Source organism: Falco rusticolus, chromosome 10 (assembly GCF_015220075.1).
Source record: "Falco rusticolus isolate bFalRus1 chromosome 10, bFalRus1.pri, whole genome shotgun sequence".
NCBI classification, from domain to species: domain Eukaryota; kingdom Metazoa; phylum Chordata; class Aves; order Falconiformes; family Falconidae; genus Falco; species Falco rusticolus.
Window position 1 is genome coordinate 22,140,608 of NC_051196.1, and position 27,157 is coordinate 22,167,764.

Here is a 27,157-nt window from a genome sequence, read left to right on the forward strand (position 1 = left end):
CACCTGCCTGCACCCAGGGGACCCTGCCTGGATACTGGCCCTGCCACTACCTCCCTCCGGCTCCAGCTGTGGTGGTGGCTGCAAATGGCTCCACACGTGCGGGGAGCCAGCCTGCCTGGAGTGGGTGCAAACACCGCATGCACGGGGGTGGTGACAGGCCATGGGCAAGGTCCAGCCACCGACCCCAGGGCAGCAGGTTTCATTTTTGAGCACAGCAGAGCTCCTGCCGTCCTGTGCTGCTCCAGCCAGTGCTTCCCCCTGCTCAGCCCCATCCTGGCAGCTGCTGGCAGAGCAGCACCAGGGCTCCTCTTGACCAGTGCTTCCACCCAGCACCTGAGGTCCCCCAAAAAGCCCTCATGGGGATGAAGTATTTCCCACCCAGCTTGGCTGCTGCACTGTGTGTTTCTGCCCAGAACCAGTGCACAGGGTGCAGGATCCATCCAGGTCCCTGTGGGTCCAGGCAGGTCCAGCCGCCTGGGATGCAGTGGTAGGAGGCGGTGGCAGGATGCGGTGGCAGGATGCGGTGGCAGGATGAAGGCATGATGTGAGCCCGTGAGTCAGACTGACAAAGTGGGCTGGGGAGGAAGCGCACACCTAAGGGATCCTTAATGATGGCGTGTGGGGTGCTGAGTGCCTCCCCGAGGAGCCGGAAACCAGGTGATGATGATGACAGGGACCCCAGGCACCCACCTGGGGACAGGCTTCACCCTGGGGGAAAGCTCTGCGGGTAATGGATCCCTGCTGGTGACTGGGACCGGCTGTGCTGCTGGATTCCTCAGCCTGGCGTGTCCCAGGGCTTGGTCTAAATATGCTGCTATTGCTGAGGAGAGGGGGGGCACCCACTGGCCCCTGCCAGGCCTGGGGCCAAGCAGCCAGCGTGGCCCTCCAGGCACTGTGGACCCTCAGCTCGGCTCTGGTGTCCTGTGACCCACCGTGGCTGCGTGGCCATCCAAAGCCCTGTGTGCTCATGCGTGATCGTGTGCATGTGTATCCAAGTGTGCATGCATGCTCATGTGCATGCATGCTTCTGTGTACACATGTCTGTGCACGTGTCTGTGTGCATGCATGTCTGTGTGCATGCATGTCTGCAGATGCACAGATAGCAGGAACCATGATCCTGAGCCAAGAGTCTTCCTCTGACCCTGCACCCCTGGGGCTGCCTGCATGAAACCCCGGCACAGATGCTTTGAGGCGACGTGTGCCCCCCAGGGAATGCCCCCACCTTCGCATGTCCCTGCCGGGCACAGCAGGGTGGCCCCAGCACTCCCTATCGCTTTCCCTGGCAGCTGCCTTTCGGTGGCTCCGGTTTCGGTGGGAAGCCACAGCTGAGCCCGTCTGTTATTCCCAGGGAGGAGGGACGGCAGGGGATGGTGTCCGTCGCCCTCACCCCACATGTTGGGGTCTCCCATGGGTGCCCCACGTGCAGGCAGGCGCTGCAGGCAGGCAGCTGGGAGAGAGAAAACCGGCAGCACCCCAGCCTGGGAGCCAGGCCCAGCACCCCGGGGTGGGGGCCGCCCCCCCACCTGGCACGGGGCCCCATGCCCAGGTGCAGCCGTTGCGGGGGGCCGCGGCTGTGCTGTGCTGGTTGCTGCCTGCAGTGCTGCTCACCCAGAGTGGGGCGAGGCTCCCAGGCAGCCCCCCCGCCCTGTATTTTCCATTTTTTAATTATTCCGCACAACCCCACTTATGAGCATCTTCTGGAAGTGCCAACTACGTCACGTGCTTTAATCACTGTTAATTAGTGAATGCCTCAGGACAGCGTTGAGGGCAGGGCATCAGGAGCCTCACCGCTGCCATGGGCGCAGCTGGTGCCAGTGCCAGCACCCTGCCAGAGGGTCCCACCGTCCCCACGGGGAGGACAGCGTGTCCCTGTGTCCCTCACCCCACTGTCCCTGTCCCTGGGGAGCCACAGTGGGGCTGGGTTAGGTGACAGCGGGTGGTCTCCCGGCACCTCTGCTCCTCAGCTCTACGGGGTCTCTGCTGTCACTCACCCACCCACTTCCCTGGGGTGACAGGGACCCATTTTGGGGAGGGAGACACAGGGATAATTGGGTGTCATGGAGGCAGTGGCTCCCTGGCAGCTGCCACTGGTCCCCAGGGCTTGGGTACCAGGGGGACAGGTGACCTGGGGACCCAGTGGAGTAACGCTGTCTCCCAGGGGTGAGGGTGCTGCGGGGGGCTGCCACTGGGCTGCGGGGGACCTCCGGTAGCAATGGGGCTGAGAGATGGGGGCAGGGATTGTAGGGGGACAGGACTACCTGCAGAAGGGTGACAATGACAGGCTGTCACTGAGCCCTGCCTCCTGTGGGCTCACCCATGCACTGAGCTGCCCAGGGCTCAGGGTCCCCTTGGGATGCTCAGAGTCTGTCTGTCCTGCCCTGTCCCACAGCCCTTCTGCCCACCCTTGTCCCAGTTGCTGAGGAGAGGGGATCAATGCCTGCCCTGGGGGGATGGGATGCAGGGACACCCCACCCACTCATGCCCTGTTGATGCTTGGAAAATAAATATGTCTTAGTACAAAAATAAAAGTGCCTCCAGCCTCCCATTTGGGGGGGTGGCTGGGGGGCCCCAGCTGGACACCCAGCTGCTCTGCACCCTGCTCCTCCCAGGCTGCTCCCCAAAGTGCCCTCAGCGTGGGTTTGCTCTCTGAATGCAACCGTGGGCAAGAGGTCCCTGCCCCATGCCCCACTTCCCCCTCCTGCATGCCCATCTCCTCCCTCCTCTGCCCCAGCTCAGATCCTCCTGAAAGCCACTCCCAGGACCTTTCCCACCACCTCCCACCCCCCAACCCCATCACAAACTGCAGCCCCCTCCCCACCTGCCACCCCTCAGCCCTAACCTGCCCATTCTGGGGCTCTGCCTGCCCCTGCCAGTGCAGCCCCCCTGCAGCGAGCACCTTCCAGCCTAGGGCTGGTCCCCCCAGGGTCCCCAAAGACAACCCCTGCTCATCTCGTGCACCCTGGGGGCTGGAGGCGCTCAGTCCCATCCTGCAAGGAGCAGTGCCTGTGCTGCTTTGCATGGGGACAGTGGCTTGGGCCATGCACGGCAGAGGGGATGGCCTGTATCCCCCTGCACAGCCATGCCTGGGCAGGAGGGATGGCACTGGCTTCTTGCACTCGTGAGGATACCCATCCTCTCCAGCTCCCCTAATCCCATGGGGAAAGCGGGATGGTGGGCGCTTTGCAATGCCCAAAAATAAGGCAAAGCCCCTGTCGTGCCTTGGAGCCCAGCTGAGTGTGCAGGGGGGCCCGGCAGGTCTTGGACCCCTGTCCCCAGAACAAAAATCGGAGGCCCTGCAGGACAGGGAGAGAAACCGAGGTGTGATCGAGTGGTTTCCATGTGCCGAAGCCCACTGCAGAGGGGCTGGTTCAAGGCAGAGCCCCCACACCAGCTCCTGCAGCACCAGAGCCCCTTGTCACTGCCTGTGGGTCCCTCTGGTCCTTAATGTGCAGGCTCTTGGAAGATGGGATAAACAAGAGTAAAAAATATAACTGGGGGAAAAGTTCCCCTGCGGCGGCTGGGAGGGCTCAGTCTCCTGCAACCATCCCTTCTCCTGGAGCCCTCTCTCCGTGCCAGGCTGGCACCGGTTACGGTGCTGCCCCACTGCCAGCACGCTAGAAGCTGGTGGGTCGGATCAGCATGCGGGTGCCCTTCAGGGAGTAGCTGGGCCCCTGGAAGTGGTGCCAGCGGATGCCGTTGAGCTTGCGGATGTTGTGCCGGGCTGGATAGTAGATGCCATTCAGGTTGGAGAGACCGCAGGCGTCGAACCACCAGCCTGCGAGGAAGGAGCGGGGTGGGAGGGTGGCATCCCAGGTGGGCACCCATGGGTGCTGTCTGGGTCTCCTGCCCCACTCACCTCCCGACAGCATCTGGGCGCACTTGCAGAGGCAGTTATCATTGTCGGCGTCACGGGTACTGAAGCGGGTGCCCTGCAGCGCCATTCCACTCTGCTGCCCGGCTGTGCCACTGTAGTCCTGCAGCGACAGCCTGCCGCCCAGCACGGCACCACATGGCCATGGCCACCATCAGTGCCAGCTGGCTGCTGCTGGGGCGGGTCACAAAGCCCCTCAGCCCTGCTCGGGGGGGTGTCAAAGGCCATGGGTGCCACATGCTGAGCAAGGCCTGGTGCGGAGGGATGCAGGCAGAAATCCTGCAGCTCCAGCTTGGCTGGGGTCTGCTGGCTTGCAGGGCCTGTCCTGGGGTCCCCAGGGGTGGAGGTCATGTTGTACTGGGGCAGGAGAGACCTCCCCAAGGCTCCTCCCATCGTCTTTGCTGGGGTCAGCTTGGTGCATGCCCAGGATGCATGGTGCAGGGGATCTCTGGAGTCTGGTCCCATCTCCAGCCCAGCACCAAAGCACCCAGCTGCCAACCCTCCTGCCTGTGGCTGTGCTGAGGGGCCCGGCGCATACACCATCCTCACAAGCCTGGCAGCAGGAGCGCAGCACCCCTCCTTGGACACGGGTGTAGCAGCCTGGGGATGCCCAGCATCCCTGGGAACACTTGGTGGCCATGGTCATGTCACCCCCACTTGCCCAAGCAGCAAGCCACAGTGCGAGTGTTCTGGCTGCTGGCTGGCACCATGCTGGGCTGCCAGCTGGGATGGGAAATCCCACTGCCCTGATGCAATGCTGTGCATTGAAAATCTACTTCTCAGGAGCCCAGGGAGAGGAGGAACGGGTGGCACAGTGATTTCCTCCAACGCCTGGAGGGAGCTCTGCTTAGGCAGAACCCCACCAGGAACTCCCAGCAAAGCCCCGTGTGATCCTGCACCCCTCCAGGGCCATGCACCTCCCTGGGGCACCACAGTCAGCTCTTGCCCATGGCCATGGCTGCCTGTGGGGCTTGGGGACAGCCGGAGATGGGGTGAGCTGGGCGGCCGTCCCCCACATTTCCTCTTTCCTACCTGTAAAGCTGCTGCTCGCTTCCCAGCTGGAATTTCCCATAGTGGGCATAGACCTGGCCGCCCTCCCAGTCCTGCAGCTCGATGCGCAGGGCATAGGGTGCCTGGCTGGTCAGGAGGTGCACAGCCTCGTTACCCATCCAGTACTCGCCTGCTGCGTCCCCAAAGCCCTGGGGGAGCAACGGGGTGGGTAAGCACAGGGTGCCCCCAAGGGTGTCCCCCTTGCTGGGCAGGTACAGACCTGCTTGTACTCCTTCCAGCTTCTCTGGAAGCTGAGGCTGCCGTTGGCACGAAGCTGGATGACTGTCCAGCCCCCTCGGTCCATCTCCATGTCACAGTATGCCTGCAGTGGGGAGAGCCAGGGTGGGCTGCAGAGCGGGGCGATGAGGGCTGGCTTGGGGTGGGCAGCTGGGTGCACCTCCAAAGGGCTGGGCAGCCCAGCATGGGTGCTGCATGGGTGCTAGAGGCTGCTGAGGGGCTGGTGAGCATGTGCTATGCCCAGTGTCTGGCTTGGGGGGTCTCTCCTCCCTCTGTGGGCAGGGGCTGGGGCACAGCACCCATCAGTGGGGGTACCTCTAAAATCAATTTAGGGCTGTGCAAGCCCTGCCTTCACCTGGCAGCTGCTGCCTTTACCCCCTCTGCAGCCCCCGAGACACCTCATCCCTCATGGGCAAATGGGGTGGGGGGCAGTGCCCCGGTGAGGGGAGATGGGGTTGCCATGCAACAGGGACACCCACTCTGCTCCAGGGCCAGCGTGCACTGGGTGGCACTGGGTTCAGCAGCACCCCAAGGTGCTCCCTCCAGGCCATGCTCACCTTTTTGGGCTCGCTGAGGTTGGTGATGTGGAGGGTGTAGACACCACTGGCATGGATGCCCGCCCGGCGCACCTCGGCGCAGTCCTGGAAGAGCTGCTGCTGCCCCGGCAGTGGGGCTGCAGCAGAGGGGACGGTGAGACGGCAGAAACCCCACCGGTCCCGCAGCCCTGCCTGGTTTTGTTGCTCTTTCCCTCTCCCTTTGGATACTTCTGTGCTCACAGATTATTTTTCTTTTTTCTGTGCTGTCTCCCTAGGGCTGGGTGAGGGGTCGTGCTGCGCTGGGGCTGCCTCCAGCCTAAGCCTGGGGATTTGCCACAGCTGGGGACGGCGTTGGGCCACGGACCCTCCCCTGGGGCTCGGACCTGCTCCCCGGCTGGGATGCAGGGCTCATTTTCAGGGCGAAGTCACCCACACCTGAGCTGAGCACAGGGGCTGGCACAGCACCCTGGCACCCTCTCGGGAGGGCGAGGAGCTCTTCTGCTGCCTGCACCCTGCCTGCACCACTGCCGGCTCACCTCTGCCCTGCGAGACAAGGCGCACTAGGCTCTGCACCGTCTCAAGGAGCTGGAGCTGCTGGCGCTGGAGCAGGCTGGTGTTGGTGCTGGCAGCCAGCAGCGACTTCTCCAGCTCCTCGATGGTGCCACTTTGCCGGCTCACCAGGTGCTGCAGCTTCTCCTTCTCCGAGCGGGCCCCCGCCAGCTCTGCCTGGTGCTTCGTCTCCATCTCCAGCACCCGCACCTCCAGGATGCTGAAAGGGGGAGGCAGCGGTGATGGGGGGTTGTGTCTGCACTCAGCAGCTGGGCAGGGAGTGGGTGGCACAGTGGACCCAGCTCCAGCTGCTGTGCCCCAGGATGTCTGTGGAGACCCAGAACTGTCCCCATCCCCTGCTGCACCCACCAAATCACACCCCGCCTGGCACCTCTGGGATGTGCTTAGCTAGGGGAAACCAAAGCCTGGGGCGCTGTGCTGGGGCTGGGCAATGCCCCAGGGACCCCAGCCAGCCCTTGGAGGAGTTCAAGCCCCCCCCAGCAAAATGCAGCCGCACTTCTGGGGTGGGAGGGACCCGGGGGCTGTGGGGGTCCCCAAGCCACCCCAGGCCCAGTATACTTGTTCCTGTTCTGCAGCTTGTGGATCTCATTCGTCTGCAGCAGCAGCTGCTTCTCCAGCTTAGTGGTGGACAGGGAGTTCTCCTGTAGCTGCATCTCGATGCGTGATGTCTGGTTCAGCACCTGCCCCAGCAGCAGAGGGGAGTGTCGGTGTGAGCAGCCAGGGCCACCCCATGTCCCCAGATGTCACCGGGCTCACGCTTCTTGGCACACAACCCCAGTACCTCCATACACTGGGGCACTAAACAATGCATCACCGTGGTGAATCGCCCCACTTTTAGCAGTAGAGAAACCATGCCACCCACCACAGTCCCAGGGGTGGTGGGGACATGGGGACACGTGTGCTGTGCACCCCAGCCACCCTTTTACCTGGGCCTCCACGCTCGTGAGCTTGCGGCTCTGCTCGGCGCTCTGGTTGAGGAGGGTGCTGCCGATCTCTAGCATCGTGGCGGTCTGGTTCTGCACCGCCGTCTGCCGCAGCTGCGCCATCTCCGGCTTCATGCTCATCTGGATGTAGCTCTCCAGCTGTGGAGGGGAGTGGGGATACGGCAGGTCATTTGGGGAGCTTGCCAGGTCCTCCCCCAGCACACTGGCCAAGCCTGGCACCACTTGACACATCCCTGGGAGTGTTTCGGCACAGAATGACCCATCCCGGGGCCCTTTGAAGCTTATCGGGAGGACTGAGTGAGCTGCCCACATGCTGCACCGCAGCAGGGCAGCCCCCTCAAGCACCGGCTGCCAAGATTCCTGGGCTGTGGAGCCAGTTGGGACCTGGCACGGGCTTGTGTGCGCCCGGGTGTGCTGGCAAGCTGGGGCTGCTGCCTGGCCCGGGTGGCTTGTGCTGAGCAGCTGGGCAGGGAGTGCCCGGCATCGGCATTGGCATCGGCATCAGCTGCCAGCCTCTGGGCACTGGTTTCCCAGGGCTGGGGACATGGAGGGTGGGGGGGCACCATTGGCTGGGGAAGGTGGGTGTCTGGAGCCTGGTGCTGCCTCGCCACAGGGAATCGCTCGGGGCTGGGAAGAAGCTGGCTGCGGACACAGCTGAGATGTCGCTTCCGTTTTCCCAGCCCATGGGGGAGCCGCCTTTCCCAAAGGCTTTTCTATTTCTGGCGGCCCTGCCACGAGGTTCCCATTCCTGGGGCAACGGCCTCGCTGGGGGCATGGTCCCTTGGCGGGAGCCGCAGGGAGCGGAAGGGGCTGTGCTGCCGCCCACGGTGGGAAAGCGGCCCCCAAGAGCAGGAGGGGGTGGGGGCTGCCCAGCTCCATCTACCCCACAGGTCCTGTTGTCCCCACACTGCCCGGATCCTGCTCCCTGCCTGAGCTCCCAGCTGGTGCCGGCAAAGCCCCACATCCCTGCACATCTCCTGGGACTGTGGACCAGGTGGGACCAGCACGGGTCTGGGATGCTGCTCTCTGGGCAGTGTAGCAAGCAGGCAGCAGTGCCGGGATGCTCAGCACAGGAGCAGGGCAGGCAGCGGGCCAGAGCGCTGCTCTGCACTTGTTTGTGCATGATGAAATCTGGTTGGCAGCAGTGAGGACCCGTTCCCTCCTCCCCAGAACCGGGCAGTGATAACACTATTGCCCCACCACAAGCACCCACAGAGGGCAGGAGGGTCCCAGGGCTGGGCATCCCGGTCAGCATGCCTGCACCCCGTTTCCCTGGGGATTTTCCCTCACGGGAACATGCTCGCGGGGAGGAAGCGGGGAAAGGTCGGAGAGCCACGTCTGGAAAACATTTCACTGAGCTGAGTGATTGCTGGAGAGTTTCCCTTTAACCACGTCGTTAATCTTGTTGCTTCACAGGGCTCTGGGAGGCCTTTTCTCCCTCTTAATCTTGCTTTCTTTTTTTTTTTTCTTTTTTAAATAAACATATCTCTGAGCCCGAGGGCAGTACATACCCATGAAAAAGGTCAGGCTGGCACGGGGAGGGCTGAGCGCAGCCCAAGATGGAGCCCCAGCTCCCGGCCCTGGGAGCACCTGGGGCTGGAGCAGGACACAACGTCCCCGGCCATGGGTGGCGCAAAGGACCCAAGTGGGACAGGCTCTGTGCAGAGGACAGGGAACATGGGATCACCCCCCTTTCACCACATATGCCGAGGTGAGCGGGGCTCACCTGGGCTTGGGAGGGTCCCACCAGCCTCATCCCTTCCTGAGAAGGGCAGAGGGGCTGGAGGGGAGACTGTGGTGCTCTGGGTCACCCCAAAATGCTGCCCTGGTGCAGGAGGGACCCCACCCTCCCCACTGTCTCACTACCAGTGACCAGTTGCCCACAGCTGGATGATCCTGTGCTGCTTTCTTGCAGCTGCATCCTTCCACTGTCCTTGTCCCCATCCTGCCCTAGCATTTCCAAGCAGCCCACAAGCACCAGCTTGGGGGGGGCCCTGTGCCAGGCATGGGAGAAGCCCCCTCCCCGCCTGCACCCCTCACCCATGCCAGGGTGAGCAGCATCAGCCCCTGTGCCACAGGCACCCCAGAGCTGCCAACCTGCCCCGCTGGGGACCCCATTCCACCCTAATCCCCCCCCCACCCCAGACCCAGTGGCACCACCGAATGTTTGTGTTTGAACTAAAGTTAATTCCTCCTGAGACATACACGGCCAACGGGATGGCGAGCAGAAGCCACGTGTCCTTGTGCGCTGGGTCCTCACCACATCCCTGCCCTTCCCAGCCATGGGGGGCTGCACGTGGGGAGGGGGACTCAGCACCCCAGTGCTGCAGATGGGGTTCCTGGGGGAAGCTGGGTGCTGGGGGTGCCCAGGAGGTCTGGGAAGCCCAAGTGGCGTCCCCATGCCAGGGCAGAGCAGACAGGGATGCTGTGTTGTTTACAATCTGTCCCCAAACCCGATGCCTCCTTTGAGCCCCGGTTTGTTTGTTCAGGCCTGGAGTCCGACCAAAACAAGCCTCCCTGGGCAGCTCCAGTTAAATTAAGAAAGCCAAGGAACAACAGAAAAAAAAATAGCTGCAAGCTGCCTTTAAATGGAGAGGGCCACGCTGTGGGATGGGATGGGGTGGGATGGGGTCCTGGCTGCCCAGTGCCCCACTGCCTTCTGTTCCTTGGGGCTGCAGCGGAGGGCATCACTGTCCACAGCTGCCCAGATGTGCTACCCCACTTTGCCTGTGGCTGCTTGCTCCTGGGCAGGGCCATGTGCACCTCTGGTGGGACGCCTAGCCCCCTGCCTTGCTCAGCCATGCCCAAAGGCTGCTCTTGTGTGAGGGAAGCTCAGAGCTGGCCTGAGCACCCAGGGCACAGGGATGACTGAGAAGGGACCCCAGGGCACAAAGACCCCAGAGCAGGAACTCCAGGATGCAGGGACCCAAGGGCAAAGGGAGCCCAGGGCACAGGGACCCCAAGGGCACCGGGACCTCAGGGTGCAGGGACCCCAAGGGTGCAGGGCCCCCAGGCTGCAGGAACCCAAGGGCATAGGGACCCCAAGGGCACAGGGACCTCAGGGTGCAGGGATCCCTGGGCGCAGGGACCCCAGGGCTGTGCATGCACAGCAGATCCAGCAGGTCCTGCAGCAATGGAGATTTGCTGCCACCAGCCAGGTGGTAGCTGGCTCTGCCAGTCCCTCTGCTACAACCCAGGCTGGCTGTCAGTGGAGCCATAGCTCAGTGTTTTCCCAGTTTTTGAGGAATTTGTCATTTCGGATGGCAGAGAGGACAGGGGACAGACCTGCATGTCCCTGATGCCTGCCCTGTCCCCCATGGCCAGGGGAGGCTCGCTGAGCAGCGTGGCTGGCACAGACCAGCCCCGGGACCCCTGCTTGGTGTGTTTGGCTCCAGCCTGGCCCCAAACACTGCGGGGGCTCGACACACACCATCTCACAGTGCCACTGACAGAGGCACACAGGTCCCATTGCACCCCAGTGGGACACTGCCACGACGTGGATGTGGCTGGGCTGTTGATGCCACTCAGCTGGAGGGTCAGTGACAGCTGGGGACAAGCTGTTTGCTGCCTTATCAGCACAGGCACCCAGGGTCCTGCTGCTGCTGCCTCGCCTGGGTGTGGGGTTTGTGGACCCCCAGGAAGGTGTCCCCTGGGACAAGCCGGCTGGGAGCTATTCCTGGGTCTGACGCAGGCGGCCGTGCTTGGCCGCAGATGAGGGCTCCTTCGGCGCTTGTGAGCTCTCAGGAAGGAAATGCTGCTTCCTGCCTCAGGCAGTGGGGATGGGGCGAGCCAGAGTGGGGAGCATCCCCGTGGCACGCAGCCCCTCTAGTGTGGCACCCCACTGCCCCCTGCAACCTGCCCACGTGTGGCACGGCCACCCAAGAGCCACAGGTCCCGCTCAAAGTCTCACCAAATGCCAGAAGCTTTTGCAAAGCCCATTAAGTGGGAAAACGATGGAGCTGGAGGGGTTTTGGTGGCCCCTGCCCTTAGGTCCCTCACTCTGCCACCTGCAAAAACCCTTCCCAAGAGCTTTCCAGCAAGGCCCCGTCTTGACCCAGAACAGGGAGCCCTGAGCCCCAGGGTATGCCAGCCCATCTGGAACCACGAGGAGCAGGGATGGCAGAGGGATACAGCTGCAGTGGCAAGCACTGGTGACCTGCAGCACCCATGAGCTGCAGCACCCAGCCCCTCCAAGGAGACAGTTCCTGGTGCAAATGGGCCAGGATCAGGCCCAGGTTGCAGACGTTGACCTGGCCACAATGCTGCTGCTCGGGTGGGTGTGAAAGCCCCTGGCACCCAGCTCTGCCTTCGGCAGCCCGGAGCAGGCGGGGAGCTGGAGCAGGCAGCCCTATGGACATGCTGCACACTTGGGACCCCTGCCTGTGCCACCCTGCTGCCCGCACCCCCGCCGCCCCGCACCCTACCTTCAGCAGCCACTGGGTGCTGTTCTCCAGGATCCTCTCAAGGTGCCGCAGGCGCTGGGTGGCCCCGTGGCCGGTGTGCACGGTGCCGGCCGGTGAGTCCCGCTGCAGCAGCGCATTGGCAGGGCTGGGGGCGGCGGGGGCAGCCGGGCAGGGTGGTGGGTCGGCCTCAGGCAGCACGAAGGTGTAGCTGCAGTGGCCGTGCTGCACCCGGTGGTAATGCCGGCGGCTGCCCCCCTCCAGCGCCCGGCGCTGGGCTCCGGCTGCGCACAGTGCCGTCGTGGCGCAGGTCAGGGCCACGAGGCCAAGGCTGAGCGCCTGCATGGCGTGGGGGTCCCCGTGGTGCTGGGGGGGGCAGAGCAGGGTGCTGCGGGTGGGGATGCACCACCGCTGCCCGGGTGGCCGCGACGCCGCTCTTTGCCGGGATGGGTCAGTGGGCGCTCGCCGCCGAGTCGAAATGCTGCAATTTCGGCATTTCCTCCCTCTGAGCCAGCTCTGGCCGCCCCGGCCTTTTATCACCAGGCGGCCGCAGCCCTCGCAGGGGGAGAGGGGGGAAAAAAAAGAAAAAAGAAAAACAAAGGAAAAAATCTGTTTAAAAACAATACTTCTATCTTTTTTCTCTCCTCCTAAGCCCACTGCGGGGAGATCAAGTTTCACACGTGATCTATAAATGTCTTGCACACACACTCGCACAGGCAGCCCCCGTCCCTCCCCCAGCTACAGGCACCCGCCAGCCCCCCCCGGCCGTTCTCTGCACAGCTCATTGCACCTCCTGCAGTGCCAGCCCCATGGCAGCCCCATGGCAGCCTGCCGGGCCAAGCTGCCAGCACCGAGCCCTCACACCCCCCAGACCCAGCACTCGGCAAGTCCCTCCCAGCCAGCACCCACTGGGACCTGCTGCCCCTGGGGCACCCCCATCCTGGGGAGCAGAGCTCCCTCCCCGCAACCCGGCTATTTATAACGCTGGAGGGAGCCAGGCCTGGATTTGGCTGCCACAGTCGCGGGATGAGCCCGTGGGGACCAGGACGGGGGCTATGAGCCAGGCCGAGCTTGGCAGGACCCTGCTAGATCCTGCGCAGGGCTCAGAGTGCCCAGCTCCCAGGATGGGGGTCTGCTGGGAGCTGGGGTGGCTGTGCATGGTGGGCACCCACCAGAGCCAGGCATGACCATGGCTTCCAGCCTACGTGCTGGGATAGATCTAGGCTGCGTACCCCAGGAGGGGACAAACAATGGTGGGGACACCTGGCATGGGGATGCCCAAGCATCTCAGGAGAGGGTGATTTTCTCCCAGCATGGGGGGCACAGGGTTGTCCGCACACACCAGGCTGCTTGGAGCCAGGGAAGAGACCCTGCTGCCATGCCAGTCACTGCGGGATGGCCAGGGATGCTGCGACTGCTGGAACGGCTGGTGAGAGCATTGGCTGCAGCACGCAGCAGGGCTGCCCGGTGAGCAGAGTGCTCCAGGCCCTGTGAGGCAAATGCTGGAGCTGCCGTGGGGTCAGCATGCGGTGGTTGTGCCCTCACCATCGCCAGATGATGTGGCTGGGCCCAGCTGGCGTGGCTCTGTGCGACTCGGTGCTCCCACCCGGTTAGCAAATGGTGGTTGAGCCCCTCCATGCTGCCCAGTGGCCAGCAGGGCAGCAGTCCTGGTGACACACTTGCTGCTTGCTCCAGCCACTGGCTCGGGCACCAAGTGATGCTGGTGATGCTTTAAATAAAAACTTTAAAATAAAATCTTTCCCCAGACTCGGCCAGTGCTCGGGGGCCAGGGCAGGGTGCAGGGTGCCCCCTCCCTCCACAGCCACCCTGCAGGCACAGACTGACGTTGCAGGACGGAGGGGTCTGATGCCGATGATGCTTTTCCCTTCACATCAGGGTCTGGGTCTGGCTGAGTGCAGGAGGGGCTCGGGGGGGCACCACTGCTCCTGCACCCCTGGCAGTGCCATGAGTTGGCACAGAGCCAGGCTGCCGTGCCCACCACCTGTGCCCACTGCATCGGGGCTGGGGATGCAGGGGTAATGCCGTGGCTGCAGCCAGTATCTGCACCCCCCTCCAGCAGCATCTCATGGAAATGAGGAAAACAGGGAGACGAGAGGGATGCTGGAGGTTTAATATATTTATTTGACATTAAGCAAACGGAGGAGCTGCTATGGCAGCTTCGTGCTGGCTCCCGGGGCTAGCTCAATGCTGACACCCAGTGCCCTCACCCTGAAGGGTCCGTGTGGCCCTCGCAGCCCCTACACCCCACTGCCAGACCCAGCCTCCCCTTGCCCACGCTTGGAGCAGGGATGGGGGGCTCTGACCCTGGCAAACCCCCAAATACAGAGATGCCTGTGGCTGGAGCAGCAATTTGAGCAAACACGTGTCAAATATGCTGATACAGCCCTCCGTGTCTCACAGACACACACCATTTATTTCTGCAGGCGACACGAGTATGGCAGCTGGCTTGGCAGGATAGGCTGGCACAGCTGAGTTCAGCACCCCCAGGTCATGCCACAGATGATGGTTGGGAGCGGGCTGGGGGGGCTGCCCCCAGTGCATCCCGGCTGTGGGATGCAGGAGGCAGCAGCATCCCTTGCCCAGGCTTCCTCCTGCAGCTGCAGTTGCATCATGTATACCCCTGTCCTGGACCGAACGCGGCCACAACCACCCCAAATTTCTGTGCCTGCATCCAGCTGGGAAGAGCAGCTCCTCCAGCCCTTCTGTGAGCCTGAGGATGGCAGGATTTGGCCCACAGTTGTGCCTGTGGGGATGCTGAGCACCAGGTTGGGCTGCTGTGAGCAATGACATGGTCCCCAGAGGGATCTCAATCCTGGGGGTCCTGCCATCCTCCATGCCGGTGGCTGAGGATGAGGGACCCAGTCCAGCACCCGGAGCAAGTCAGTGGTGTGTTGTGCACCCCAGCACCCATGTGCAATCAGGATCCCATGAGGACAGGGCATCTCCCAGCCCTGAGGGACGGTACTCAGGCAGGCATCGTCTTCATCAGTGGGGTCCTACCCCAGGACCAACCCCATCCCACCCAGCTGGAGCAAGGGAAGGGGCCAAGCAGGCTGGGGGAGAGAGAAAAACAGAAAAATAAAGGAGTCACCCCCTCCCCGAGCCCCAGGGCATTGCTTTGGACACTGCAAATTAGATTTTCTGAAAAGGAAATGTTTTACAGGCCATAAATTGTCTCAAAAGAAAAGGGGAGGAGGGGGAGAAAATTGTGCAATTTTTTTGTGGATGGAAAAATGGGGGCGACGCAGCCGGGGCAGCACGGTGGGAGCCGGTCGGGAGCTCTTGGTGCTGCTGGCCATGGCACAGAGAGCTCCCGCCTGGCTCCCGCCGTGCTGCCCCAGCTCCCGTGCCAGTGCCGTTAGGTACCCGCGTGTGCTTCTGTCTTCGGCTTCTTCTGTCGCTTTTTGCCTTTATTTTTGGGTTCAGTTTTCTCTGGAAGAGAAAAGGAGGAGAAAAGGAGGGCTCGCTTGTCGACTGGGCAGCAAAATCCAGCCTGAGCCCCATCCATTGGATGTGGATCCCACATCGTCCCTCGGGTGTGAGCACAGGACCCTCTTCCTGATTTGGGGTACCCCAGAGCCCTCTCCAGGTCACCGAACAGCCGCGTGGGCCTACAGGGGGTCTGAGTGTGCCGGTGGCATGGGCAGAGGACACCGATGCGTTGCCCCCCCAGCTCCCATGGCCAGGGATACCCCCAAAACCTCCCAGAATGGGCTGAAGCCAGCTCAAACAAACTAGGGGGCTGCCTGGGCGCACCCCAGCTTCCCTCTGAGCAAGGGCCACAGATGTCAGAGCAGGACAGGAGCTGCACCAACATCCCCAAGCCATGCTGGGCTCTGCCACCGTGCAGGGCCGTGCCTCCCTGCTGGAGGAAGGTGCTGCCCACCATCGTGGGCTGGCACAGGATCCCGCCGGCCCCCAGGAGGGTTTGGGCATGGTGGGTTGCGGGGTGGCCTCAGTGTGCATCCAGGCATAGGTGCTAATGATCTCCCTGGGGATGCCCTCCCTGTGTGGATGCTCCTTGTCCAGGTGGCACGAGCCACGCACCAGCGCAGCCTGGCTGCATCCCGGTAAGGCTGACCCGCTGACAGCCCGCCAGGGACTCGGCGCTGTGCGGTCAGGCTGCTGGGACCCAAACCTCTGCGTGCCCCCAGGGGCTGCCCCAAGCACCCTCCAGCTGGCTGAGCTGTCGCTGCGGGACCGACAAAGCAAACAGGGATGCAAGATAAGCCCCGCCATGCTGTGGGCTCTGACAGGAAGGGGAGCCCATGCTAGGGAGTGGAACAGCTGCCCCAGATCCCGGCAGCTTCTCCTCTCCTTCCTGCTTGTGCCCACCATGTGCTTTCCTGACCCTGAGCTGGGTGACACAGTGGGGTCCAGTGCCGCTCTCCCCAGTGTGAGCGGTACAGGGACCACAACTGGCTGGTGCTGCATGTGCCAGCACCGTTGTCACCGATCCTTTCCAAGGGCTCCAGCTCTCTTCCTGCCCGACTCTGTTTTTCAGCTCTGATCTCCCAGACAGTTGCCACCCACAAAGGAGAGGGCACAGCACGAACGCCAAGCGTCTGGAGAGCGTGGCAGACACACAAGGCAGATTTACAGCAGCGTGAGGGGTTTTGTGCCTCAGCCAAGTGCAGATGCTTCTGCCTTCCAGCTGCCCAAAGACAGCTCAGAAGTGGTGGCACAAATCTCTCATCACACGGTCGGGTCCCACTGCCTTCCCTGGCTCACCCGGGCTGCGGGTGTCTCGGCTGCATCAAGTGAACTCGCCGTCCTCCTCCAGCATCTGGATCCCATAACCCAGCACTTGGCCGGGTGGGCAGGAGCCTGGGAGCGAGGGCAGACGCACGCTCTGCCCTGGTGGGGACACGGAGCAGCCTGTCCGGGAGCTGGTGGCCAGGCCAGCCTGCCAGACGCTGAGGGGCTGCCCTCTCCTGCCCACCCGGCGGGGGCAGTGGGGGCTGCTCCCTGGGCACTGAAGGGATTTCCCTCTGCCTTCCTGGGGCCAGACTGGTCTCCGGAGCTGATCCCAGATAGTGACCCGAGAGAGAAGCCCTGCCACTCCCTGCACCCATCACCGTGGCCTCAGGGCTCCCAGCTTGCAGGAGCGGGTGGCCCGGGCAAAGCCGGGAGGCCAAGCACTTTTCCAGGGTGCCATTGCCTTCTCAGTCACCTGATGAGACTGGGCGCCTCTGAAGCGCCAGCACTGTGGTGTCTGTCGTCAGGACCTGCTGTGTGCCAGGCAGGGCTGGACGTGGTCACAGCACTGGAGGCACCCACCGGCACCGCGCCGCAGGACACGGTGCTCCACAGCAGCCTGTCCTCCCACGCCAAACTTGCCACATCAAACTGTCACCAGCTCTCCGGGTCCAAAGCCGACACAGCCTGTCAGGGAGGGGAATGTCCCCGAAATCGATGCCACCTGGCACCCCGAAGCTGCGAGTCGGGGCCTGGGCGGGGAAGGAAATCAGCCCCTCTGTGCTGTCAGCAGGGAAATATTATTTATGATCAATGATGCTGAGATGAATCTGCTCCCGTGGCTCCGTGGCCCCAGCCCCAGCACGCATGTCTTCTGTTACTGCCCCCCTTTCTCCATCCTTTTCCCCCTCCCCCCCTGGCACAGTCCTTTCCTCCGCCGCCCTTGGCCCCCGTCGCACTGGCGGTGCCGGTCGGCGTGTTCCGCGGCACGCAGTGAGCCCGCAGCTCTGAACCGCAAACCTCTGTGCCGCTGGGGCCAGCGGCTCAGATCTCCTTCCAGGCCCTACAGATCGGTATCTCATGCAATCCCCCTTTCTGCCAGTTATTAAGTGGAGATTTATTAAAACAGCTTCAGTCCAGCTGGTTGCATCCAAAAATGACATCAGCCACCTCCTGGTTCCCATCGCCCGCCACGCACCCTCGCCTGCGCCGCCTGGCTGGCCCCCGCAACAGGTCTGGGTGCTGGGAGCAGTGGCTGGGAGCCCCCCACCCAGGGGACACGGTGCTGCCACCGTGGGAGGAGGCGCAGGGGCAAACATCTGGCTGGGTGAGCCATGGAGGAGGACCCTGCCCTGGGGTGTCAACCAAAGCTTTGGCCATCAGAAATCCCCTGGGTGATGCCCTCCAGCTCCATGACCGCTCCAGGTATTTTTGAGGCTTGGAGGTTTTTACCCTGGGGGTCTCAACCCTCCTCATTCACAGCTGTGGTGCAGAAAGCCCCAGCCATGCCTTTTCCTTTGCAAGCACGGCAGGACAGGAGCTGGAGCTTGGCAGCCTCGTCCTACTGTGGTGGCTCACGCCAGTGCCTGTCCCAGCCCAGCAGTGGAAAGGGACACTGGCCAGTCCCAGGCGGTCTTGGGGGCTGTGGGGTGGGAGCAGCCAGCCTGGCGTGCTGCCCACAGGGGTCCCCGCCAGCCCTGCAGCCAGCACCAGTGCCAGCACCAGGGCTGCTCAGCACATGTGCCTGAGACGGCGGCTTTCTCCAGAATTGCACAGTTGCAGCCACTGACCTCAAAATGCTTGGGAGATGACAGCCAGGCTTTCCGGCCACCGCCAGACTGCCGCCACTGACCCCCTCCCGCCATGCACCTCGAGGCTCGCTTCAGAGAGGCGTGAAGCCACCCCCGGCGCCTGGGGACAGCAGGCAGTGCGGTGCTCACCTCCTGGGCAGTGCTTCCTCATGCGGCACTTCCTTGTTTCCAGCAGCGCTGGGCAGGCAGCACCCTCCTCCCGGGCGGCTGCTGGCACCTCCCGGACCCGCGTCTCCACACCCCACTTGCAGCCGCAGGTCCGGCTCTCGTGGGTGCAGGCGCTCCACTCGCTCCATGGACCCGGCTCACACGTCTCTGCGGGGGGGACAGGGGTGCAGAATGGGGACGATGACCACACAGCACCAGGCACATCCCCAGGGACCACCGGCATGGGGTGCAGGTGCTGCTTACCTTGGCACTCACGGGTGCCGGGCTGTGCCGCGGTGCTGGGGGGGCACTGCCGAAAACACTGGCCCTTGTGCAAGTAAAACTTGTCTTTGCACTTCATGCAGAAGTCCCTGCTGAAGCAGCTCTCACAGCTGGGTGACCTGCACTCTGCCGGGAAGGAGGGCTGGTCAGCCAGGCGAGCCCGAGGGCTGGCACATGGTGAGCCTGGTGCCGGCAGCCCAGGTACCCACTGGGGCCCCAAAGCCCTTTGCAGACCTGCGGGGTGCGGGCTGCAGCTCTGGCCAAGGGACAAGGGGAGGAAGCGCCATGGCCCGGCTGCCCCTGGCTCTCTGCGGTTCCGTGCCGCCAGGGATGCTGCGGGAAACGCAGCCACAGCCCTTCACACAGCGCTGGGACCCACAGGGTGGTGAGGGGAGGCGAGGGCACCGGGAGCAGCGGGGGACGCCGGCTGGCATGGGACATACTTGTGCATCTGTTGACCTCCAGACCCCGCACGCCGAAGTAGCCGGGAGGGCAGGTGTGGACGCACATCCCGTACTGGCGGATGCCATCCCTCCAGATGAGCAGGAAGAGCCGGTGGTGGCAGGTGATGCAGCCGTTGTCCTCCGAGCACAGGACGCAGCCCGTGCAGTTCTCCAGCAGGCCAGCGCTCACTGCGGGGGACAAACGGAGGAGGGGGGCTGCGGCACACGTGCATGGCACAGCTGCGGCACGAGGCACGGTCCCAGCCCTGTGGCAGCCCCTCTCCAACCTGCAAGGGTGACAGCACTGCCTTGTCTCCCTGCAAACACCTCCCTCCACTCCCCAGATCCCTGCCTCTCCCCGGTCTGGCAGCGTGGGGACACATGGAGCTGTTGCTCCCCACATCACTGCCTCAGTCACCCCATCCAGGGTTGAGGGTTTGCCCTGTGCCCAGCTCTGCCCACAGGTGCCAGCCAGAGCCCTGTCCTTCCACCAGCTGTGCCCATCCCATGGGAAGCATCCTAACAGGAGCTAAACAGCAGCTTGGTCAGTGGGTAGAAATATGCTCTGGCTTGGATTAATTAGTTGATGCCTGTTAAGTGTCTGGGGACAAAGAGCATTTTGGAAAGGCTCAAGAGGAGTGGAGATAAGGATCTGTCTGGTTGCTCCAGCTGCCTGCCTGGCTGTCTGCAGTGCTCCCAACCTGTGTGCTGGCAGCTGGCCCTGAGGTGGCCTCTGCTCCCAGGGACAAGGACAGGGTGCCAGCCCCCACTAGCCTGCAGCCCCAGCTCACAGAGACCCTGCCAACCGCTCCTCCTCCCCGAGCCAGCTCCCTGCACCCAGAGAAATGCAGCCTGGAGAGATGCTCCCAGCACAGGGGCACTTTGGGAGCTGGGTAGCTGAGCCCTGAGCACTGGGGGCCACTTGCACCTGGTGTCTGTGCACCTACAGGCTGGCTGGGCATCTCAGTAAGGGGCCACCAAGCTCCTGCGCGCAGGCGGCCGTGCCTCTCCTGTGCCTGGCTGGCTTGGGAAGAGTTTGCTCAGCTCTGGCACCGTGGGCTCCCCACGTGCTCCTGAGCAAAGGCTCGTGTTGTGCAGCAGCAACAGCACGCTTGGACCACAGACTTTAGAACATTAAGATTTTTTTGCATGTAGCAAAGGCCTAAGGAGGTGGCTGCCTGGCCAGAGCAGAGCCCAGTGCCTGTGGCTGGGACAGCCTGGGGCTGAGGCAGACCCCCAGGTCCGGGCCCTGGCAGGCACTGGAGGGATGTGCTGTGGAGCAGCTCTGGTCCTCGCAGAGCCAAACAAGTGAGGCTGAGCCAAATAAGACACGGCACTGGGTGCTGCCCAGCATGGACATCGGTTTCAGCCCCCGGAGCGATGCCTGACACTGGTCCTCCCTGACTCCCAGGAGCTGACAGCAGAAGGTGCCCCACGGCTGCAGCAGCCAGGGCTGAGGCGCTGATGGAAAGCAGAGGTCTGTACTGGGGAAGCTGGGGAGCTGCTGGCAGATGATGCCTCACAGCCCTGTGTGCTGGTTGCTAGCACAACTTTCCCCAGTGCAAGCCAGCCCCTGGTGCAGCTGTGCCATGTAGCTGTCCCCAAACTGGCTCATCCTGATCCCTTTGCCGGGGCACAGGGGCTTGGGCAGCAGCACAGTGTGGTGTGGCCTGGCCAGGAGGCTTCGTTAGTTCTGCGTCTGCTGGGAGTGCGCTAACAAGGCACCTTGGATCCATTAAGTTGTTATGGTCTCCGTTACATATTTACCAAACGCTGACAACATTCGTGTTCCTGGCTGCAGCTGGAGCAGCTTCCCTGGAGACCCAGGGATTTACGAGCCTCTTTCCCTTCCCTAATTCTTTTTGATGATTTTATTTTTTTTGCCAGTCTCCTTCCAACCCCCATCTGGGGCAGGGAAGGTGGGGAGCCCTGCACAGGCTCTGGGGCCTCGTTCCTGTCACCAGCTTTAAAAATAGCCCCATGGTGTGGAGCCAGGGTAAGGCTCAGCTGGCCAGGTCCCATTCCTCCACTCCACAAGCCTCAGGGCTGATGGCATGGCATGTGACTGTGCCACTGGGAGCAAAGCCGGGGAACCGCCGCAGAGCAGCAGAGGGCTGTGCTGCACAAGGTGGCTCACACAGAAACCGTGGGACCAGGGAAATGAGGGATGGCTGGTGGGTTCACCTCCCCCTGCCCGGCGGTGACTGCAGACCTGGTGTGCAGGGCTGAGCTGAGGTGGGCACTGGGCAGGGGGCACACAGGGTACCAGGGTGCCTGAGCAGTGCCAGACACCGGTGCGACACCACCCATCACTGTCTGCCCTGAGCCCAGCTCTGCCGCCATGGGCTCTGCAGGCACTGGGAGACTCACGGGCATGGGGCTGCCTGGACCATCCCTCTGCGGCAGCAGAGCACGGCTGGAGGCGGCTCCCGGCGGCACTGGGGTGGTTGTGGGGTGCTGCAGCATCCCACGGCGCTCCCAGCTCTCAGAGACTGCGCCAGCCCTTCTGCACTGGTTGTACCAGGAGGTATAACAGATTTCAGGTGCAGAGCCACAGCCAGACCCCTGGGTGCTGCCAGGACCTGAGGCTGCCGTGCATCCCATAGCATCAGGCTGCTCAGCAACAAGTACCAGCAACTGGAGCGCTGGCCTGCGGCACCCTGAGCCCCTCTCAGTGCCAGGCCGTTTCCCACCTGGGGCATTTGTCAGCCAGCCTGGCTACCCCTATAATCACATGCACCCACTGCCTCTGCGTGTCTTCAACATGCAACAGCCGCATGGAAAGCTGTCTGGGCTCCAACCTCCAGACCCTGAGAGCCCCATCAGGTTCTGTCTTTACCCTGGCACATGCCAGTTCCAAAACCTGCTGCCAGCATGGAGCTGAGCATCAGCCCTGGCCCCACTCCCTGCAGCTGGCCGGCACTGCCTGGCAAGGGAACACAAGCCAGTGCCCACCGGAGGGGTGAACATGCCCCAGAACAGCCTCGGCACACACCCTGCTCTTGCCCTGGCACCAAGCAGCGGTTCGGCTGGTGCCTCTGCTTGGGCGAAGGATGGGGCGGGGGGACAGGCAGTGCCCGCAGTGGCTCTGAGCATCCCTCCAGGAGGTTTTGCTCCCCACGCACTTAATGCATTAAGCGGAGAAGGGAAATATCAGCAAATCAGGCAGCTCCGCACTATCCCCACTGTGCCTGTCTCTCCTGGAGTTTGCACAGCTGGTCCCCATGCCAGCCAGCGTCCCCCTGAGCCCTGCCAGCCTGGAGGGCAGGGCTGGCATTGGGCAGGCAATGCCATGGGGCTGCGCTTTGCCTCCTACACACACCTCTGAGCCAGCCCCGTGCCATGCCTGAGAGGGGAACGCGCCTGGGCTCCAATGGGGCCCGAGAGCCTAGGTTGGGGGGATGCTGGTTCCCAGCTCCTTCCAGCCCCAGGCGTAGATCAGCCCCGGTTGTCACCTCCTGCCCACTCAGCACAGGCAGCCCTGGTGCTGGTGGGAGCCGGTAGCCCCACAGCCCCCAGTTGTTCCACAGTACCTGAGTGGGACGAGCCAGCCACGCGCACCGTACCTTGCTTCTTCCATCGGTTCTGCGTGAGCATTTCCATGGAGCTGATGAATAACAGCAACATGAATATTATCCACTGCATCTGGGCAGGAGTAATTTCGGGCAGGGAAGAAATCAAATCATCCAAGCGGCTGGCGGGCTCGCCTGCTGCCAAGAACCAGCCGGGGGTGGGGTGGGGGGAGCTCACACCATCCCACCCCGGGGCCACGCTAAGGCAGCGAGGACGGCGAGCCCGGGGGAGGCAGGGGCTGTCAGGGCAGGGGAGCGCCCATGGTGATGGGGAATGCCGGCTGCTGGGGGAGCCCTGCCTTTATAGCCGGTGCCAGCCCCCCCTCACCCCCCCCCCTTCAAAAAAATAATAATAAAAAAAAATCCCCCAGCAGCAACAAAGCGACTTGCAAGCAAATGGGCTGGAGTACCCCCGCCGGAGCGCCCGGCCACCAGCTCGGCTGGGAACCGTCCCGCTGTCCCGCCGCGGTGCGACTGTCCCGCTGCCATCCCAGCGCCGGGGTCACGCCGGAGCCCCCTGCGATGGGGGGGTGGAGCCAGGCGGGTGACGCTGCCTGCGCCAGCCCGCCCGGCTCGGCCCCCGCTCCTGGCCCGGCACGGCTGGGCGGGTGGGGGCAGCCCCCCGGCAGGGCTGAGCCCCCCACGGGGCTGAACCCCTCACAGGGCTGAGCCCCCCACAGGGCCGAGCCCCCCACGGGGCTGAGCCCCCCACAGGGCTGACCCCCCCGGCAGGGCTGAGCCCCCCACAGGGCCGAGCCCCCCCACGGGGCTGAACCCCCCGGCAGGGCTGAGCCCCCCACGGGGCTGAGCCCCTCACAGGGTTGACCCCCCCGGCAGGGCTGGACCCCCCCACAGGGCTGAGCCCCCGGGCAGGGCCGAGCCCCCCACAGGGCTGAGCCCCCCACAGGGCTGACCCCCCCCGGGCAGGGCTGAGCCCCCCACAGGGCCGAGCCCCCCGGCAGGCCGGCCGGCTGGGAGCCGCGGTGGGGCTCCGGCAGCTCCGATGGCCGCTGTGGATCTGCCCTGGCTGCCCCAGAATTGCAGCTGACTCCGATTTTCCAAGCGCCTTGTAACTCACCTCCCTCTGAGCTGCAGGAGCTGGGCTGAGCCGAGCTGAGCTGTGCCACGCTAAACTGAGCCGAGCCAAACCAAGGTGTGCCAAGCCAAGCCGTGCCACGCTAAGCTGAGCTGCACTGAACCGAGCTGAGCTGAGCTGAGTTGAGCTGTGCTGAGCTGAGACCAGCTGAGCTGTGCCAAGCCGAGCCGTGCCACGCTAAGTTGAGCTGCGCTGAGCCAAGCTGAGCTGGTGTGAGTTGAGCTGCACTGAACTGTTGCTGGCTCCCACGTGGCCACCCGCACCCATTGCTCCCCAGAACATGCCGTGGTGGCTCCTGGATGCCCGGAGTGGGGGGCAGCGTGGGAAAGGGAAGGGGTTTGTCAGCACAACCTCGCTCACCAGGTACCCCTAAGCGAGCCACGATGCCAGTGTTGCGGGTCCCCTGTGAGGTCCAGATGCTGACCCCACCATGCTGGCACATGCCAGCCCTGTGCCAGGAGCCATGCCCTGGAGCAGCCTGGTGACCCTGTGACCAGGGCTCCAGGGCCACTGGCCACCGGCAACAGCCCCAACGGTAGCGCTCAGCAGTGCACCCACCCCTCGCATTAGCAAGTGCAAACCAGCGTGTTATGCCCCCCACACCCCTCTCCAAGGGCACAGAGGGGGCTTCTCGGGCACACAGGACCACCCTGCCCCATTAGCATCCCTGGGACAGATGCCGACACACCTGCCCATCCCACAGCCCAGCGGGCTGTGGGGCACAGGGAAATAAGAGGGCAAAAAATTTTCTCCCATCTTTCAGGGGGAAACCCAGCATTTCTTGAGCTGTGCTCAGGTGGCTCTGCCAGCACACTGTGTCCCCACTCGTGCCACGGAAAGGCTGGGGTTTGGACCTTGGTCCTGATGGCTTCCAGTCAGCTAATGGAGAGTTTCTGTCTGCTTCACTCTTGCAGGGTGCATCAGTTTTACTGGGATTTGCTCCTGAAGGCAAGGCTGAGGGCAGCTGGAGCGGGCTCGTTCCCACCTGGGATACTCTGGTTCTGCTTTACCTGGGAGGAACAAATGGGTTGGGGGGCTGCTGAGCACCAGCAAACTCTTTGCACGGGGGAGGGCCACCCGCAGGGCTGCAGTGGATGTGTCCATCAGTGTCCTGGGGCACCCGATGGTGCCCAGGGAGAGCCCATATGGGTTACTCTTCTCTCTACCCCCATAAATTTCTCCCTCCTGCTCCCCCTCTCCCCAAGCCCCCCCAAATACCTCCTTCCACCACTCCCATCCAGCACCACCATGTTTCGCTCCAAAGAGTTAATGATTGAGACAACAAAGGAGCCGTTTCAGACCCCTTTGGCCTCACAGTAGGAAACCAGGAGTAATAACAGTTGGGATTGCTTTACGTTTCTTCTAATGCCAATGTGAAATAAATTGAAAAATTACCCATAAAATGCAGGTTTTCAGCATCTGGCTCAGCCTTACTTTCCATAAACAAGCAAGCCCACAACATGGTGTCCCCAGTGCAGATCTGCGTCGGCTGGGCATGGGCATGGGCATGGGCATGGGCATGGGCTTGGCGGTGCCATCCCAGCACAGGAGCTGAGGAAAATATAGATATGGGAATGACATTGGAAAGACTTGAGTATCTTCGAATCACGGCTGCAGGCAGCTGCACCGGTGCTTGCAGGGGCTGCCGGTGATGGATGGCTGTGGCCGGGGGGAGCCACGGGTGCCCGGCTGGGCTTGCACCCTGGCAGGGCTTGTGGCAGCAGCGTGCCCCGTGGCGGGGCCAGGCCAGCTCCTCAGAAGATGGTTGGAAATTTTCATTGTCCAGACCTGGCAGGAAAATGCTTTGCAAGGGCCAGGGAAGTGCCTTGTCCCCGGTCACGCTCTCTGGCTGCTGGCACGAGCAAGTGGATGTCAGAGAGAGCCCTGCCAGGGTGAGCCCCCTTGCAGGAGGAACGTGCTAATTAGATGGCTCTCATTAGCACTGGGTCCTTGGGGACAGCACGTGGCAATTTGCTCAGCTCTTCACTGAGCTGTGCAATGCCAAGGACAGCAGAGCTGCTGCTCCTGCATCCCCGCTTGGGGATGCTGGGTGTCCCCAAGGGAGCAGAGAAATCCTCTCATTTGCCTTCACTTGGCTATTTATGACCAGTCTTCTGAAAATTGCAGTGGGAAGGGATGATGTGTTGTCTGCTACTTAGTCAGGTGTCTGTAACCTCTCTGTTGTGCTGGGAGATGTTTTGGGGGGCTGAGGGTGGGGGGAGCCTGGCTGATGGTGCTGGGGCGGCAACCACAGTGACTCACGGGTGATGCCGGGGAGAAGCAAGGCTGAGCCTGCGGGTGCCGCTGGCAGCTCCCAGCTCCTCACGCAGCCCCACTCCACGCCAGCAGAGAGGGAATGAAATGTTCCTCCTCTGTCTTCCAAAGCACCAGGGAGAAAGTGTCCAGGAAGATAATTTGGAAAGTTTGTTTGACACTTGAGCATGCTTTCATCTTTGGAAAAATTTTGGTGAGCCTCCAAGGCAGCACCGCCTGCTTCCCGGCACAGCCAGCGCCCCAGGGTACCACCCCAGGGGCTGCTTTCAGGATGCCTGGGGCTCTGGAGGGGACACCGTAGTCCTGCCAGGGCTACAGGTCAGTCAGGGATGCTGGCACTGGGATGCTGGCACCACAGATGCTGGCACAGGGATATAGGCACCATGGGTGCTCCTGGCCAAGGCAGCAAAGTGAAAATGAAATGACTGGAGCTGGCTGGCAGCGGGGGGAAGGAGACAGCAAGGGGCATGGGATGGAGGGAGTCCCTGGATGAAAGCAGGGTTTTCTCCCTCCATTGAGATTTTTGCAGCCCTGGGGGCTGGAGCAGCTTCTAGGAGGGATATCTGCTCCAGAGCAGGGGCCCTCGTGCATCGCAAGTGATGAATGTGGGTTTGATCAGGGGAGGGTTTGAGCGGATGGTAGTGGATAAGGAAGAAAAATATTTGGCATTCCTCTCCCATCATAACAAGCCCAGATGCTTGGACAGTGGCAGCCCACTTCCCACAGGAATGGAAAGTCACAGACGCTCCCTGCGCCAGCCCTGCAGAGGCCCTTTCCCCCATGCTTATGAAATGCCGGATCCACCTAACACCACACCGTGGCCCTCGCCGGGCACCCCGTGGCATGGCTGCCTCCGTCACCTGGGTCCGTGGTGGCAGCACTGCCCATGACCCCCAAGAGCTCAGAGCTCAGCAGATGCGCAGGGAATTCTGCTGGGAAAGGCCAAGCTGCAGATTCGCTGCCCACACAGGAGCCTGGCGTGGCCGGGCGCTCTTCCCTGTGCTCTGGCATATGAAGAGCACCCAGGGCAGCACAGCCCCAGGCAAGCAGAGCTCTGGCGAGGCCGGGAAGCTTGGCTCCTGCTTGGCTGAAGCTGGTGGGGGCAGCTGGGCTCTGCACGGTGAGATGCAGCTCCAGCCTGCCAGCAGCCCCTCACCGCCTCCTGTGCCAGCACATGGAGCTGGTGAGGCCCCTTGGTGCCGGGT

At 63.0% G+C, this 27,157-nt stretch overlaps 2 protein-coding genes and 1 long non-coding RNA gene across 7 annotated transcripts; 1 reads left to right on the forward strand and 2 right to left on the reverse strand.

Moving 5' to 3' along the window:
- Positions 1–3,328: 3,328 nt before the first annotated feature.
- LOC119155035 lies at positions 3,329–24,067 on the forward strand. The gene is made up of 3 exons (XR_005106591.1): positions 3,329–3,437; positions 11,094–11,099; positions 24,057–24,067. It is a non-coding gene; the product is annotated as an uncharacterized LOC119155035 (long non-coding RNA).
- On the reverse strand, positions 3,433–12,209 carry ANGPT4 (angiopoietin 4). Of its 2 annotated transcripts, none has more exons than XM_037403178.1 (9): positions 11,633–12,206; positions 7,191–7,346; positions 6,823–6,944; positions 6,231–6,463; positions 5,716–5,831; positions 5,142–5,243; positions 4,904–5,070; positions 3,857–3,987; positions 3,433–3,775 (listed from the first exon to the last, which is right to left on the reverse strand). In XM_037403178.1, exons 1-9 carry the CDS (start codon positions 11,951–11,953, stop codon positions 3,615–3,617), a joined length of 1,509 nt encoding a protein of 502 aa, XP_037259075.1. In that variant the 5' UTR covers positions 11,954–12,206; the 3' UTR covers positions 3,433–3,614. The 2 variants fall into 2 exon arrangements, 1 of the variants encoding a protein (XP_037259075.1); XR_005106590.1 differs by having other exon boundaries at positions 3,658–3,775; positions 4,904–5,008; positions 11,633–12,209.
- Positions 13,731–23,093, reverse strand: RSPO4 (R-spondin 4). Of its 4 annotated transcripts, none has more exons than XM_037403182.1 (6): positions 22,993–23,093; positions 22,577–22,617; positions 19,011–19,199; positions 18,550–18,693; positions 18,268–18,453; positions 13,731–15,061 (listed from the first exon to the last, which is right to left on the reverse strand). In XM_037403182.1, the coding sequence occupies exons 2-6, from the start codon at positions 22,611–22,613 to the stop codon at positions 14,988–14,990; spliced, it is 630 nt and encodes a 209-aa protein (XP_037259079.1). In that variant the 5' UTR covers positions 22,614–22,617; positions 22,993–23,093; the 3' UTR covers positions 13,731–14,987. The 4 variants fall into 4 exon arrangements, with proteins under 4 accessions (XP_037259079.1, XP_037259078.1, XP_037259077.1 ...); XM_037403181.1 differs by having other exon boundaries at positions 22,544–22,617; XM_037403180.1 differs by lacking the exon at positions 22,993–23,093 and having other exon boundaries at positions 22,577–22,900.
- Positions 24,068–27,157: the final 3,090 nt, after the last annotated feature.